Source organism: Agelaius phoeniceus, chromosome Z, assembly GCF_051311805.1.
Source record: "Agelaius phoeniceus isolate bAgePho1 chromosome Z, bAgePho1.hap1, whole genome shotgun sequence".
NCBI classification, from domain to species: Eukaryota; Metazoa; Chordata; class Aves; order Passeriformes; family Icteridae; genus Agelaius; species Agelaius phoeniceus.
In genome coordinates this window covers 65278939-65295652 of record NC_135303.1, presented here as the reverse complement: position 1 = coordinate 65295652, position 16714 = coordinate 65278939, and the positions used below count along the sequence as shown (strand labels likewise).

At 34.2% G+C, this 16714-nt stretch overlaps 1 protein-coding gene across 48 annotated transcripts in view; it reads right to left on the bottom strand.

Annotated features, from left to right (window-relative positions):
* Positions 1–16714, bottom strand: part of PTPRD (protein tyrosine phosphatase receptor type D) — a 1163353-nt gene that overhangs the window by 22481 nt on the left and 1124158 nt on the right. For all 48 annotated transcript variants that reach the window (XM_077171994.1, XM_077171996.1, XM_077171995.1 and 45 more), the window contains 2 exons: positions 13313–13432; positions 12629–12783 (listed from right to left, as the gene is read on the bottom strand). In XM_077171994.1, the coding sequence (XP_077028109.1) occupies positions 12629–12783; positions 13313–13432 (275 nt within the window). The remainder of the gene's footprint in view (positions 1–12628; positions 12784–13312; positions 13433–16714) is intronic.

Below are 16714 nucleotides of genomic sequence, written 5' to 3'. Positions count from 1 at the left end.
AGCTGTCTTATGAGATTGTAACTTGAACACAAACAAACCCTCAAATATTAAAACACATAGAATCAAAACTGCTAAAAATTTCTCTAACAAATCCCATGTATAGGAAATAATTGTTTACTAAAATCATTTTAAAAGGTGAATTTTTCCATGCAAGCTAAAAATGTAGCATTTGTAATGTTCAACAAAACAAAAAATTTAAGAGACCCTTCTAACAATGACATTCCATTAGAGCACTTCAAATCCTCTCATCAGTCATAAATTAATGTTACATACAGAAGATGAAACAAAAATTATTGCTCTTTACTTGCCAAATAAGAATTGGGATCATGAAATGAAATGGTGAGACTTTCAAACAAACAGGAAGTAATTTTTAAAGTAGTTCATAATTAAATTGTGAAACACATTGTTACAGAATATCATGCATGACAAAAGAAATTCAGAGAGGAAAGGATCAATTAAGGGTTATTAACCAGCATGTTACAGACACAAACTTCCCTTACAGAATTTTTTTTATTAGATTTCGCTGGAATTTGGATAGGGATTCTGAAAAATAAACTTCTAGACATGTCCTGGGAGAGAAACTGAAATGCACTAAATTTGGTGTTGTGATCCTACATATTTATAAAAGACATAAACATTCTATTTCCCAGCTGTAAAGCAGATCATCTTAGAACTCTTCTTTTGAATCAACACTTCAGCCACCAGGTACTTGACACCTTTGGTAACTGTACCATTGAAAAGTCACAATCTTAATTGTGATATTTGCTTCTTTCTTGAAAGGGACAAAGTATCATAATTATTCTATCTGCTTCATTCCTGAAATCATGAATTGTTGGTGAAAAAAATCTCTTATTGTCCTGCTTATGAGATGGAATAGCAGAAATTGTATATAGTTCATTGACCTTATTTCATCTCTCTTATTTTTCTCATCATGGTTTTCCTTCAGAATTGATTGTTGATTCTATATAACAATACATGCCATAATCCTGCTTTTCATAGAGGATTTTTACATATACACCTTACTTAATCACTGTGTTATCTGATTTCTTCAATTACTCAGTCATACAAAGAAAAGACATTAAAATAAACTTTATTCCTCTGTACTATTTTATCTGTTTACAAGGATTTACTGTGATTTTTATATTTCAAAATTAATTCAGTTCTCATATATTTTCCTTCTTATCTTCCTACTTCTCTAAATACAATCTTATATATGAACATACTGATTTCTGTATTTATCGTCAAAGAGTTAACAATCCTAAATATATCTTCTCTGTGATAGTTGAGTTTCAGTGCATACTTTACATTTTTGCAATGTACAATGCCTTCTTGACATTATGCATTCCACTAAAGAAAGAATGTTCTAAAATTGACTGAAATGGAGTTTAGAAAAATAAAGTATTTTAAGGTTAATTTTAAAAAGACATCTTACTGTGACTTGTTACCTTCAATTAAGGATAGATCTATGCCTGAACAGCTGTAGTAAATACAAAAAAAATGCTATTTCTGAGTAATTTAGTAGAGGAAGTACACTGTGATCCTACAGTCAATAAATAAAAGTGAAGATTACAGAACAGCAGAGAAATCAATGTACAGAAATTATGCTGCTTGCTGCTTACAATTATTTGTTCCTTTCTTTGCAGTTAACCTGCTTTGCATTCTCAGGGTGGAATGTTTTGAGAAGCGGCTTCATACTTTTGAATATTTCTTTCTGTGCTTTGACTACATTTTCATGGAGAAGAGCTATCAGCCTATCAGTGCGAGTAGCAGAGGTGAACCGGTGCTATCTGGATAACTGGAAGACCTTGAAAGTACTTGCTAGCCACTGAAATAATTCCGTTCCAGAGTCCTCTGGACCCTTCCCTGATTCTAGGTGTTTTGTATTCCTATTGTGGAAAACAATTTCTTCTTTTCTTAACAGCAGCTTCCCTTGGGATTTTTTCTGGTTGGGTTTAAGACTGATGGAACAGTGAAGAAGTCTGAGGTTGTCACCCAGACACAAGACTTCATCAGGTAAGCACAAAGTGAAAGAAAGATGTTATCACCAGGACTCTTTACTCCACACTGGCTTTTTTGTTTTTTTTTTTTTGTTTTTGCAGTACCAACCACAATTCAGAGCCCCTAAATGAATCTGTGTACAAATTTTTTTAAAAATTTTTCTCACTCCCTTGCTCCACTTTCCCCGACTCTGAAAACTTGGAAATAACCAGCAATTTAGTCCTGAGCCTTGAAGCTGATATGACTGTAGTAGTAGACCTTTTGTTTAGGACCTCTATCTCAGAATATCTCTTCCTTTTCAATAGAAAACTGATACACCTAGAGGATACATTCAGAGCATGAGACAAACTTGATGCTGCCACTTCTAGATTTGGTTTAAAATTAATTGGTTGCAAGACAGTATTAATGCAGTGAGATGCTACACAGTAGAAAACAATTAAAAAAGCTGAGGCTTCTCTGATGAGCTCATATGAAGACTAGTCCTGTTTTTTTTAGATGAAGCAGTGAAAAAAATAAATACCCTTTGTAATATTTGACAATACTCCACTGACCGCTGAAGAGCTTGGTTACTGGCACTCATTACAACAATTCTTAACCTCTGAAATCTTAATACCATCATGAATTCTCTGTAACACAGAAAATCAGGTTGTGAAAGGTTAATACCACTAAGCATTTCACATTTCTTAATCATAACTTGTCATTTAGAGGTTAGACACTAATCTCTTCCTTTTTTTTTTTCAGGATTTTGAACTTATGTGCAAAAATTGTGGGCCAGTTAGAATGGAAATAATGGGAATTTTAGCATAAAGTTTCAAGATAGCTGTAAAGCAAGCTTGGATAGTATTATGATGTTTTTAAAATTCAGGTGACAGGAAATAGACATCACAATGCAGAATTTACTTGGAACAGCAGTCACTGAGAAAATCTGATAATAAGTGATGAGACCCTGAATTAAGTCTAAAAGTATAAAAAATGAAGAAAGATTAATATTCAGGGCAGAAGACTGATTGGAAAGCCTCCATGAAAAGATAACAGGACTATTTTTAAAGCTGCATTTTACTTCTAGAGATGTGGGGAGAGGATTTAAAGAGACTTTCATGCTGATTACTTTAGATAAAAATACAGCCTGTTCGAAGTTAGCCAAACACACTGGGTAGCCAAGTTCATGAAATGTGTTCCAGCATACTCTGTGTCTATGGATATTCTGGAATTTAATGTAGGTACAGCTGGGAAATCTCAGAGATACCCCTTTCCAGAATTCAGCTATTGGGTTATAAAAATATTTTCACATTTCCTGCAGATGGCTGGATTATTTTCTTCACTCATAATTTTAATTCAGAATTCATTACGGACAGCTGCTGGCTCTGATAGAACCTAATTGCTCTTTTACTAGACTCAGCTGCAAGCAGTCAGATTTCCTTTTCCTTTGTAGAGTATATTATATATAAACATGGGTGGGGAGAAAAATAACCAATTAACTAAATACATATGGATAAAATGACTCACTAAGAGTGCTGATCAAATAATGTATCAAACTACAGCTTAGGTCAAAGGAAATTACAGGCCTTGTAGGACATGATAATATATATATGGAAATAATTATCAGCAGCAACATATTTGTAATTTGAGATAACACATGGAAAAGACATTGCATTTGTTAAAAAAATCTTACAGACAATTATTACATTTTAATGAGGGGCAGGTTATTTTGCCCAGCAAAAAGTCATCAGTCTTCAGCAGAACTGCTCAATTGAAGCCATTTGTTGGCCAAATCGAAGTCAGGCCTCAGTATGTCCCCTGGGAAACTTAGAATAAAATGTGGCATAATCATGGAACTATTTTTACTGGCTTACCTCTAATTAAAAAAAAAAAAGAAAAGAAAAAAAAATACCCAGAGAATAGTTACTTTTACTCAGGCTACTAAAAAAGCGTATGTCACAAAAGGAGGGAACAGAGACACCCAGCAAAAATGTCAAGGATGTGAGAACTCCCTTCCATCTTCCTCCACATAAGAAATACTGGAATGGGTTACAATATTTTGATGGATGAACTCAAGAAAATTTATAGACATGTAAAACATGAAAAAAATTTTTTAACCCTTTTAATCAAAGACATTTAGTGAAATAAAGAGACGCATTAAAATTAAACGTAAATAAATATCTTCAAATGTATATGAGTGAAACTACTTTAAAAAGTAAAAGGATAGTTAATACTGCCTGGTTTTGTTCTTTGAAATGCCTGTACAATCATGAATATAAGCAAAGAAGTATCCACCAGTTTCTGTAGGTAGCTAGAGGAATAAAAGGGAAAAGAATTGAAATCCTCATGAAGCAAGGCTAAACTAGTCACTAAGTGCTTGCTGCTGGAGAGGAAACTTTCCTAAAATATTGTTGACATTGGAGTTTTGTACTTTCCTCTGAAATTTCTGACATTTGCCATTGTCAGAGACAGGATACTGGTCTAGACAGAACACTGATTCTATCTAGTAATAGCATTCCCTATGTTCCTTTACAGATTTCTGACTGCTACCAGAAACAAATCTTACCCTATGCAGTCACAGCAGCTTTTTAGGATTTCAAAAGATAATCCAGCCCTGAGTCACACCAGTGGGGAGTATAATCCCTGAACCATAGGCTTAGTGCCAACCAAATATGGGTTTATACACATATGACGGATTTAATCAAAGAGACCACAAGTAGGTGTTTTTCATTATTTGAATCTGCATGACAAAATATTCCTATTACTTGTTATTTATACGTTTTTGAATTTTAATAATGTTTTAAGTGATCGTTTCTGAGTTTTAATGCTTATAAACAATGGAAGCATATACTATACATACAGCAACTACAGTTCATGTTTTAGGAAAGGCTTGTTTGCTAAGAACTGGTGTCTAACTGAAGACAAAACTTGAAAGTGGATCAGCATCAGTTTGCTTGTGTTTGATACTTCATGGAGGATTTACAGATAATATAGCACAGTATTTTCCTACTCTAAGAAAAAAAATCTATCAAGGCCAATTTTACAGGACCCTCCGTAACATCACATTAACTATGATGTGCTAGTTCTTATCATGTTCATACTCCCAGGTTTTCATAAGCAAGTGCCTAAATTTAATGAAAAAAAATTAGATACCTAAGCTCATAAGAACACTGCTAAGTTAAAAGATGAGTTGGGAAATAGTATCTTTGCTATCAAGATGATTCTAACTAGTTACTCTCAAATTTGAAACAGAGAAAAGAAAATCCAGCATTAACCATCCATCTCTCTCTCAATCAGCATACAGATGGAGACACTTCCTCTTGTCTGTATGCTTGCATGAACACATCCCAATAATTGCATGAGAGGTCTTGCATGTTCAGCATAAAATATCCAGTCTTCAACTGTAAGGTTTCTGTAATCTGCATTTTCATGACCTTGAAAGATTTATGGTGAAAATATGAAGGCAAATCCAAACTCCCCTCTACCTGTGACATCTCCTGTCCATGTGTGTAATACCATTCATTATAAAATTACCAAGGAGTGTCTTGCTATACCAATTTCTTCCATTTAGCCTTTATCAACTTTTCGTCTAGAAAAGTTTTTTCTTCTTCTTTTCTTTCTCTTTTTCCAGTAGATTCTGCAATTCCAACAATTGATCAAAGACAGAGAAACCATCCAAAATTTTCTAAATAAGTGAATCCAGTTCCATTTACTTAAACAGAGATCAAACATCCAAGGCATAAACACTGCAAGCCTCATCCTGTATATGTTGAAATGAAGTAACTTCTAAGAATAAAGGTATGTGTAGAAATGAAACTAATGCCAGTCAGTTTCTCTGATTGCATAGTCAGAGTTGCTGAGACTATTAATACAGATGAAATAGAAGGAAAAACATGCACATTAACTTATTCCTACATATTATATTAAGAGGAGCTAAATAGCCTAAGCAGGATCACCAACTAGACATCTTTTCAATATGAGATTCTTATAGCAATCTTATCCCTCTCTGTTTTCTATTAGTGAACAATGACTATGAGAAAAAACAATATTTATGAGATGTACAGTGATCCACAGCTAACAGCTGAAGAGTAAATAGCGTTACAGTGTTTTTGTACAGCGATGATACCCAGCACAGTTTAATACACAGTAGCAATTCAATAACTTCTAGATAAAGACATGTGGGTAAAACAGAGAAAATTTAAAATATTTATGATATTAAAATATTTGTCATACTAAAATGCTTTCACTGTCTTTTCCTCTCTAGAGCTTTCAGCTGTCCAAGGACGTTAGGAAGGGTCCTGGATTGCTCTCAGGAGAAGGAAAGGGAAAAGATGAGGAAGATTCTAGTATTTTTCAATCTTACTTGTGTTGTTTCTGAATATGTACTGTGGAGGTTTTTTCCCCTACCGTGAAAAAGGATAGGCAGTCATCTGCAACCTACTCACTGCAAGGATTAAAAAATGAGCACTTGTAAGGCCTATGGCAAAAGAAGCAGTTCGAACTATACAGAAATGAAATAAAATAATCCACTGGAAAATCATTGCCTTTGATAAGTATATTTTTTTTCTTAAACATTCTATTTTTTATTCACATATACTGAACAAGAATTCTACTTTAGGAAATAGAATATCATATGGTGTTTTGTTATTTTTTGAAAATTATCTTGTTTTTCACTCTCCTAACTGGTTATGTTATGTAGTCAGGCACAGATTTACTTAAAACTGTCACATTCCTCTAAACAGCCAAGTCTTTCTGTTAGCAATAGCAGCATTAACAGTACCTGCCAAAGCTTGAAAAAGGGCCTTAGAGATATGCCCCTTGGTGCTGGTATTAAAAGAAAGACTCAAACATATGGGATCACACTAACATGTTAAGCTTTTAGGTAGTCTTACTGAACCAACTACTGAAGTTCTGTGATGTTTTGAAAACATAGTGGCATAAAATTCCAAACACCCTCCAGTACTGGTTTATGTGATCTGATTAGCACCTGTTTGCCTGCACTAATCCAACTTCAAACAAAAACGTGTTTTCCCTACTATCATTAGACCACACATTAGTGTCTCACCAATGCAGAATCCTAGGATTTAAGCCTGCATTTTTTCATTAAAGAAACAATTTTTTCTTGATCAGCTCTGCAAATTAGGGCAAGTCATGCAGAAAGACCAGTGGGATTGCAGTATTACTCAACTTCTGTAGAAAGGGACTGAAAGGGTAATCTTAAAATATAACTGTAAATGAAAACCAAAATCTATGGGCATCAATTATTTCAGCCACCACAGAAAAATTTTCAGACAAGTTGCTCTAAATAAGCCAACCAAGATTTTAACCCATTGTGTAAAGTACCTACAAATAAGTGTAGGTACTTATACAAATAAGGGAGTGATAAATTTCATTTGTGGATTTTTTTCTGTTGTTTTCATTTTTCGGATTTTTTGTTTGTTTGTTTTTGGTTTTTTTGGCATTCAGCTTTAATTTATCTGCTTTTCTCTTCAATATCTCACACTAAGAATAAGGATCATGGAACATTTAGCTCCACATTGACTGAGGCTCTACTGAACTGTCTTCCCTGGTAGATACAGACAGAAAACTTTATCTTTTTTCTTGGGAAAAGAGTGGAGTGGAATGCATTTATGTTATGACAACTACACCATTCATGGAGGTAGTCCTTACAAAATATCTGATTACTTAAATTTAAAAATCTGCATTTAGATTAGGCCTTGATGTTTCCCTTGGTGTTCCATAATTCTTTCAGCAATGATCTATGTCTTTTTTCCCTTAAAATTAACATACCTCTGAATATGTTTTAGCTACCTTTTCCAGTAAAAATCCTGCCAACTTTTTTGCACAAGTGTGCTGGTTTTGGCTGGACTACAACTTATTTTCTTCCCAGACTTCTTGCCTCTGTTTCAGTGTGTGGTGCAGGAGCTCAAGGAAGGTGGGTGTGCATGGAAGGTTGGGAGGAGACACAGGTAACTCAAACTGACCAAAAGGGATATTTCAGACCATAAGGCATCATGCTTAACATATAAAGAGGGGTGAAGAAGAAGGAAGGGAGGGACTTTTGGATTGATGGCATTAGTCTTCCCAAGTCATCATTTTGTGTGATGCTCTCCTGGAGATGGCTGAACACCTGCCTTCTCTGGGCAGCACTGAATAAATGACTGAATTCCCTGTTTTGCTTTGCTTGTGTGTGCAGCTTTTGCTTTCCCTACTAAACTGCTTTTATCTCAGCCCATGAGTTTTCCAGCTTTTACTCTTTTGATTCTCTTCCCAATCCCTCTGGAATGGGAGTGACTAAGCAGTTGTGTGGGGCTTGGCTGCTGGCAGAGGTTAAACCACAGCAACAAGTAAGAGCTTTGACTGGTAGAATGTCCTTATGAAATTCTCAAAATGCTTTTGACTTCTGTATTAGATTCAAATTCAATACCGTACAGGCAATCAAACCGTTATCAAAAGTAGATGTCTAAATGACAAGCAAAGATGCCTGCTGCATATACATTAGTATTAAATAATTATCAATGTTTTGGAAATTCTGATCATATAATTCTGTATTTCTTTGCTATTATCACACAAATATTATTAAAAATATTCCCATTTGCATATCTTTGACATACATTTATCAGAAATCATCAAGTTTAGTAATGTAGAATGGTAGTATGTACATTCTCAGTTAATTTCACTAGATAGAACTATGTTTTTTTGGTCACTGTTATGTGAAAAGAGGGTATTCAATTATGTACTGGGTGGGCTCTTCAGTAATCAGGTGTTTTCAGCTCAGACTTCTTCCCATTAAGGACACTGTACTATTAAATAAACTCTTCACACATTCAAAAACCATTTCCTAGGGACAGGATATTAAAATAGCTAACCAACAAATGAGGCTTTGATACAAACTTGTCTGGGGTCACTTGTGAACTAGGTCTCCATCTACCTTGATTCTCTATTGGACATTTAGCTGTACCCCAAAACCATGGAGCAAACTATAAAACCATGTAATCCCTTAACATGAAATGGACTGAAAGACAACTGCTGGTCATTATTCAGGCAGATGGGTAGAAATGGAGTAAGAAAAATCCTAGGGTAAACCTTTCACTTGCAATACATACCTACAAATACAGAATAAATAGGGGGTTACTCTGTAAGCATCAAAACACAGACAGGTGGCTCTTGTGTTCCTCACCCACGCAGGGTGAGAAATAAATTCTCCCTGTACTGTTGACAGCTTTGTTTTTCAGTTTCTATGGTTTAAAAGTTTGCAGAAAAGGACTTCCACAGGTTCTTCAAGCCTACTCTTTCCTTTTATCAAGCACATTTTGAAAGGAAGCTCCCATTCTGTTTATACTTCTGTAATGTGATTATTAGAATTTCCTGAGCTCTGATATTTTGGTAGGTACTGGAAGAAATATAAAAGAAGGTATTAGTGTTGTCTCAGATGGCTTAAAATTGCCACTATAAATCCTGTGTTCCTTCTAGAAACTAAACTCAGATTACTCCTTCAATGAGATATTATTAAAAAGACTGTCTACCATAGGCAAAGGATATAAGATATGGTTCTGTAATGTATTGTTTGGCTCCTAGTTAGAAAAGTCTTAAGTACTTTTTAAATCTGGATGATGAAAAGGGGCAATTTAATGAAAAGGGATTTAGGTAGACCTAAACACAAAATGGGAGACAATAACAGACAAGATACAGAACAAGGACAAGAGGAATATTAAAAAGGATGTAGAGGCAGAATAGGGGCCAGGAAAGGAATAAATGAAAATCAAGAAGTTTGTCAAGAACAGAAAAATATCTCAATGGAAAACAGCAACTAGTAGAGTGTAGTAAAAGGAGATGCTTGGCAAAAATTAGAATGACAATTACCATTACAATTACAATCTTACTTCAGAGAAAATACTAAGAAACTTAGGAACATATTTCATTAAATGGTTCAGCAATGTGATATCAACAATGAAATAAGTTTTATAAAACAATGGAATTGAAGGACACAACTAGAATATAGTTAGAGGGGTCCAGAGAATAAGGATCAGTTCAGATGTGGAGAGAAAAAAATTGATAAAAGTGTTAAATGACTTATAATAGGCAAAGGAAAGATTGGAATGGAGAAACTTACAAAGTGAGCAACAGAGAAGAGAAGGAAAAAAATGGAAAGCAGATTCTAATTAAAAACTGGGTAATGTGCAGAGTTTGTACTTAATTGTTTTAAATTCATTTTTTATAGCTTAAAATGAAATGTTTATGCATGTCCAGTACTTCAATTTCAAACCAAATAGGAGAAATTTTCATATTGCTGTATGAAAGACATATCCTTTAGACTAAAAATGCCGTGGTGATGCTCTATAGTTGTTCCTCTTTTGATTTTTTGAACCAATTTAATAATCATAGAATCACAGGATAACCTGAGTTGGAAGGAACCCACAAGGATTACTGAAATCTGACTTCTGTCCCTGCACAAGACAGGCCCAACAAAATCATGTTGAATGTAAAATGATAAGGCAATACAAATCCCTGAATATTATGTTGCTACATAATGCCTGAAAAGTGACATGTTAATATGACTATTGTGAGAAACACTTTAGTTACTTCATTAGTCTATCAGTTGGATAGTCAACACATTACACTGAGGAGGTAATTAGCAGATTAATAAACTTTGGACTGTCCAGAACACTTGATGCTAAATGTCCAGCCTGTTTTAATTATAGAGATATACATTTTAATTTTTTTCAGAAACCTGGTTACATTAATTCTGTTCATAGACAAATTGTTAGGAGTCAAATTTAAAAACCTTACTAAAATAATAGGATATGTGAAAGTCTGTTTTTTAGAGGTTAGGTTGTATGAAGTGACTGAAATCCTAATGTCTCTAGTAATTACATAAGGCAAAAAGCTTATATATAGCAGATTATGCTTATTGCAGATAAATTATTGATACATAAATCAATAGGAATTTGGGATAAAAAAAGTCCCTCGGGCATAAAATCATACTACCTAACTTGACCACCACTTTCAATGAAATCTGCATGCAAAACTAGTGACAAAGAGAAAATAATTGTCTTGTGCTTCATCAGTACCACTGAGTGATAACAAGCAATGCATTTTATTTCATCTTTTCCAATGACTAGCCATAAAAACTGATTTAATTTTCCTATTTTTCCATAGCGGTAATTTAGGCTATTATATGAAGAGATTTTCCAGAGTGGGAAAATTAATTTCTTCTATTAAGTTTGATTTTGAGGTAGCATCCTCACTGTTGAGCAACTTTGGAGTATGCTATATATGGATGAAGCTAAAGAAGTTGTATCTGAGGAAATCTAAAATCCCAGACAATAACCAAAATGTTTTAAGACTCTAAATGCAAGTACAAAAATATGCCTCTCCATTCAAGAAACACTCAGCAAGCTCTGTGAGTATATTTGTGTTGTTATTTCTAATTATTCCATATTTTTAATCCTGGTGTTTAAATAAACATTTAATATCTGTGTTCCATGTTCTCTGGTATTTTGTAAACAGTCTGTGCCTTTCAACATTTAAGTTCTGCTTATTTTGTTTTCCTGTTGAATTTATTTTTCCATCTTGTTTACAGGAGACTCTTTCAATCACTTTAAAAGTGTTTAAATTATCAGATTCCATGTATGGGCTGCCAATATAAGAAGTCAGAACTAGACATGGCGGTATGCTGTAATTACTATTCCTCAGGTTTTGGATGAAAAAAGCAAGACTGGTTTTCAAATATGCTAAGCATTTGTAACTGCAGAGATCCATATATAGTAGCTCTCAGCCTTACTAATTGAAGGTATTCCAAAGTGAAGTTCACAAGAAATAGTGATCTTAGGAACTTGCTTTGAAAAGGGCTACACAGCAAGCTATACAACGTATGAAAATATAGCCCTGGAATGAGGGAACACATCTTGGAGTTTATTTCAATCAGAATTGGTATATATGTTCTGATAATGTCCTTATCTGTTCAGCAAATTCCAAAGAACCTGTATCTCTTCCTCTTCCTTTACTTTAGTCCCAACACACGAAAAGCAGCTGACTTTTTTTCTTCCATTGTTATTAATTCATACCTTATAATGCCTGAAGACGTGCACTACTTTGCCAAAAAGCATGGAGAACTAATTTCCCTGGAACTGAGTTCGGCTTGTTCCCCAGTTACATCCTTTGCATTTTCAGTTCCTCAAAGTCCTAAACTGGGGATTCAACCTTGAATACAGATTCAGGTCTTACCTGAATTTATCAGTCTTAATTCCCATGTTTGCTACTTTCTCACACAATATAAGTTAAGTAATAATTTCAAAAAGTGTTTCATTGCTTAAAACATACTTTTTTCAATACTTAGGCTCTTAAACCAATACCATCCTCTTCCTTTTTCATGCCACATTCTGAATGCCACAGATACATTTGTATTCTCCCTGCAGACATTCTTCCTGGAGATCTCTTGATGTACTAAAATTAAATTAATTGTGCATAGACCAAATAAAATAATTCTAGCCTACCCAGGTTGGCAGTGCCATACTTGATTTGCAATGCAACCACCTTTTTCATTGACAGACTCAGAAGTCTATTTGAAAGAAAATCATACTTTCATCTGCAACAAAACAGAAAGCAGGAACCTTGACATACCATGCTTTGAAGAAACTTCTGGGCTTACCTGCAATGCACAACCATAGGTCCAGCATCAGGTGGATTGCAAGTCTTGACTCGTCGCAGAAAAGCCAAGAATGGTGTTGGGTGTTCTGGGACACCATGGTCAGGCCAGGCAGTGAACTGGAATTGCCTCACTTCCCTTTTCTCACTTGAGCCATTCTATGAAATTTAAAAGTTTCATGACACAACTGCTACTTGAGATTTTATCAGCACTTTTCAGAAAAACAACTGCTAAAGCATATATATCAGTGAAAATTGTTTAAATATTTGGGGCCAGAAAGAAAAAGAACTATGGAGGAAAATCCTAATTACAGATTCAAACAATGTAAGATCTTTAAATGTACTGTACACTTGTGCACCACAAGTATTCAGCTTTTTCATGGTGAGAGCTCTGCATTAACTTACAAAACTTCATGTTATCAGGAACATGTACTCTGTAGAAGTGTCAATATTCAGCGCTGTTAGAAGGAAACGAGGGTAAGGCTAGAAAGGAGGAGAAGAGGAGAAAGGGAATAAGGAAGTAAGGGAAAAAGGCACACAGGTAAGGCAAGAAGCAAAAGGAAGAAGGAGGACAAGGTGACAGGAGGGAGGCCAGTGATAGAAAGGAAGGAAGGAATGGAAGGTGCGGGAAAAAACTGCCAGCCTTTCAATTTGAGAGCATATAGTAAGTATATATAAGTATGTATACCTTGTGAAGCGCAAATGTACGAACACAGTATGTTGCCAATTCAACAGTGTCTAAAAGGGTGACTTGGATTAGTCCATAAGTTTCTGTGCCTCTGCTTGGCCAGTATTGATCACACTTCACCTGCAGTGAAAAATATGTTATCATTTAGTACTTTTAATACTGAAATTTATTACATATCTGACTGTATATCACCATAGGCTTTGAAAATATGTGGAGATACAATGGCCAACTTCCAACAAAAGAAATTTATTTTATCATCCACAGGAACTGCTCTTCTGGTCATAGATTATATAATATCTTCTTCCATAATGGGCAAGTTCAGTAGGACATATAATTGGGAAATGCTAATAAACATAGATACACTGAAGAAAAAAACAATTTATAGTAGCCTAAAATATGACCTATATATTCACTTTTCATTGTCTATAACTTAGTAACAGTACAGCAACACAGGTGGAACATTTTTTTAATATTTGCCATATTTTACATTAGTCCCCAAACTTATAAACTACTGCTTTGATGTTAGTATTTATTATGTATAGATATAGCTCAGTACAAACAAGTAGGTTTTTAGAAATAATTTCTCTACACTGATAAATGAAATGGCATCAGCAACTATTAAGTGGACTGTGAGAAAAAAATTTCCTTCTGAGATCAGTGTTCATCAGAGAAGAAGCATATCATGAAATTGAGTCCACAGGCATTTAAAAAAATAGTTTGGTAGAGAGTTCATCCATCAAATCTAAAAAAAACACAAAACATTTCATTCAGAGGAATCCTAATTTTAAATTTCCACAGTCTAGAATTAAAATATGCAATACTTCTATGTAAGATGACACATAAGAGAACCATATTTTTATCATCATTTCTTAGGCTCAATAATTTGTATCGGTTAAAAAGGGTATTTTCAATGATAACTGTTAAGAAAACAGAAATGCTGAACCCCTAAACCCACCAAAAAATGTAGTACAAAGCAGTATGGCAGTCAAGTAATTTAAAACATTTTACTTTCAGTGGCTGATGGGTGAAACAGAGAGTCAATCTCTATTCTATTTATAACAATACATTCTTACCAATTAGCCCTGCCTACAGTACAGAAAATAAGTTTAAACTGAGTCCAGTAACAACACAGTGGGTTTTTTTAATACATGTCTTCATTAATCACTCCAAGCCAGACGCATACAAAATTCAATGAGAATACACTAAATGTAAGAAACATCAAAAGCAGAATATTGCACAATATTTGCAGTAAAAAGATGTGAATTGTCATGCTAATCCACGAGGGAAAGTGATTATTTCCCCAAAATGGAAAATTAAGATATGCATCTTTGAAACTCGCGGTTCTCCAGGTTCTTCATTCTGCACAATAGTTATTGAAAAAAGACTTAGTATGCTCTCCAACACTCCAGACCCAAATAGCTCTTTCTCACAGATCATTTTATTTTGAGGCTCAGAGGTCACAGATCATTAATGGCTCACAAATCACAGTCTGAGAACAAGTAATCTAGATAGAGAAGAAAAAAATTCTACCCACTGAAGCAGGGGATAAGAATTAATTAGTGGCAAAGTAAAGGGAAACAATTTTTTACAGGCAATGATAATTTAGTTTAGAGAAAACGAATTTCAACAAAGTAACTAAAAATGTTTATTGACACTGCTCTATTAAAAAATAGGATTGATAGTGCAAAAATTCTCTTATTACGTAAATAAATAATTACTTCCTTGTGTCACTTACTGAAAGAATAAGTACTGCAAATAGTTCACAAATATCCAGTATATAATTGCAAGATTCCTAGTACTTGCCCCTTTGCTCTTTGTAAATCAAACTAAAAAGCATGTTTTCAATTGAGACATTTAAATATAATTATAGAAAATCTAGCTTCATTTTATAATTAATATAGAAACACTGCAACATGTCTATATTGGTTACCTGCATTTTAAACAAACAAGTTGTGGTTTATTATTTATTAATTCCCATGGAATGGAATGTTTTTGGGAACATTTTTTCATAGAAAGTGTGGATACACAGTAACTGTAATTTGTAATCTTAGCAACTACAGGTTTACTCTGACTAAACCTGGGGTTTTTTGAATTAATAAAAATGATTTTTTAAATTCAAACAAGAGAGAAAAGTGTAGCTGTGCCTTTGCATGCCAAAATATGTTGTTCTCTTCACTGGGCAGATCTAACATTGAAATTATATGCTTATAGAAGCAGTACCAGCTTCCAGAAAGCATTTCTGAAAAATTACTCACCTTGTAGTTTGCTAATGACAAAGTTTGACCAGTTTGAAAATGACAGAAAATGTTTGTTTTATTTTTATTTTGTAGAGTAATCTAATGTTTAAAAATTTACTCAGACTTAGAAGGATATTTTTCAGTTAGGCTGGGAAAAAATAAATGTGCATGCTCCTTTAGGTGGAGATTTTGTTTGGGTTTTTCTTAATGTACTAGTTTATCTAACATAAACTTCAATTATGGTATATTTTTTCTAAAATACTTTCTGTGAGACCTACATGATGCAGAGAACTGGTGCTGGAAGCAGACAGTAAGTGTTCAATAAGAAACTCAATTTGTAGTGTAGTATATATATTATTTGAAAGTGGAAACTGATGAAAGTAAGTATCAATTTTTTTAGAAAGAAAACCTGATTTCAGGTTGATGTGGATTTAACCTTCTGGAAGAGCACATGAAGCGTAAATTGATTGAACTGCATCTTCTGTCCCTTTTGCCTATTGATTTTTCTGAGATCAAGAGGTCTTCTTCAGAGATGTGTCCTTATGTGCCTCCTACCCTCATTTGCTCTGTGATCATAAACCTTATATTCCCAATACTCCTAACAATTTAGAGTCCAATTTATCTTTGTGAGAGATTAAGCAATGTTTTCTATTGGACTTCACGGGCAGCAGAGGACCAGATAATACAAGTTGATTGGTAAGACACTACTTTCTGAGACTGAGTTCTTTCCAAACCTTTTATTCTATGTTAAGATCCCAGTCTTCAGCTCTTGAAGTGGGAGAGGTTACATATCCTATGTTCTTTTCAGAAAAAGAATCTCAACCCCCAAAATTTAACACTAAATGTCAACAAGTCAATTTTGAAATTTTTTGCCAAATGTGTTCTTGCTTTAGCTTTTTGGCCTGTTTAATTTCTGTGTAGTAAGAGCCATTTCTCTCTTGCTACTGTAAATTATTTGGAAAAAAAATATTTTGGCAAAGTATGCTGATGATAATACTAGCTCTCTCTAGAGTGACAATCATAGTGTTTTTATTGTGAGTTATTTTCTAATATATCTTTGATAAGCCCTCACCTCATAGTCATCATCTTTCTCTTATCCATGTAGTCCTGAGTTCCAAAGGTTCATCTTTTCCCTAGCAGACTATATTCACCTGCATCCAGGAGT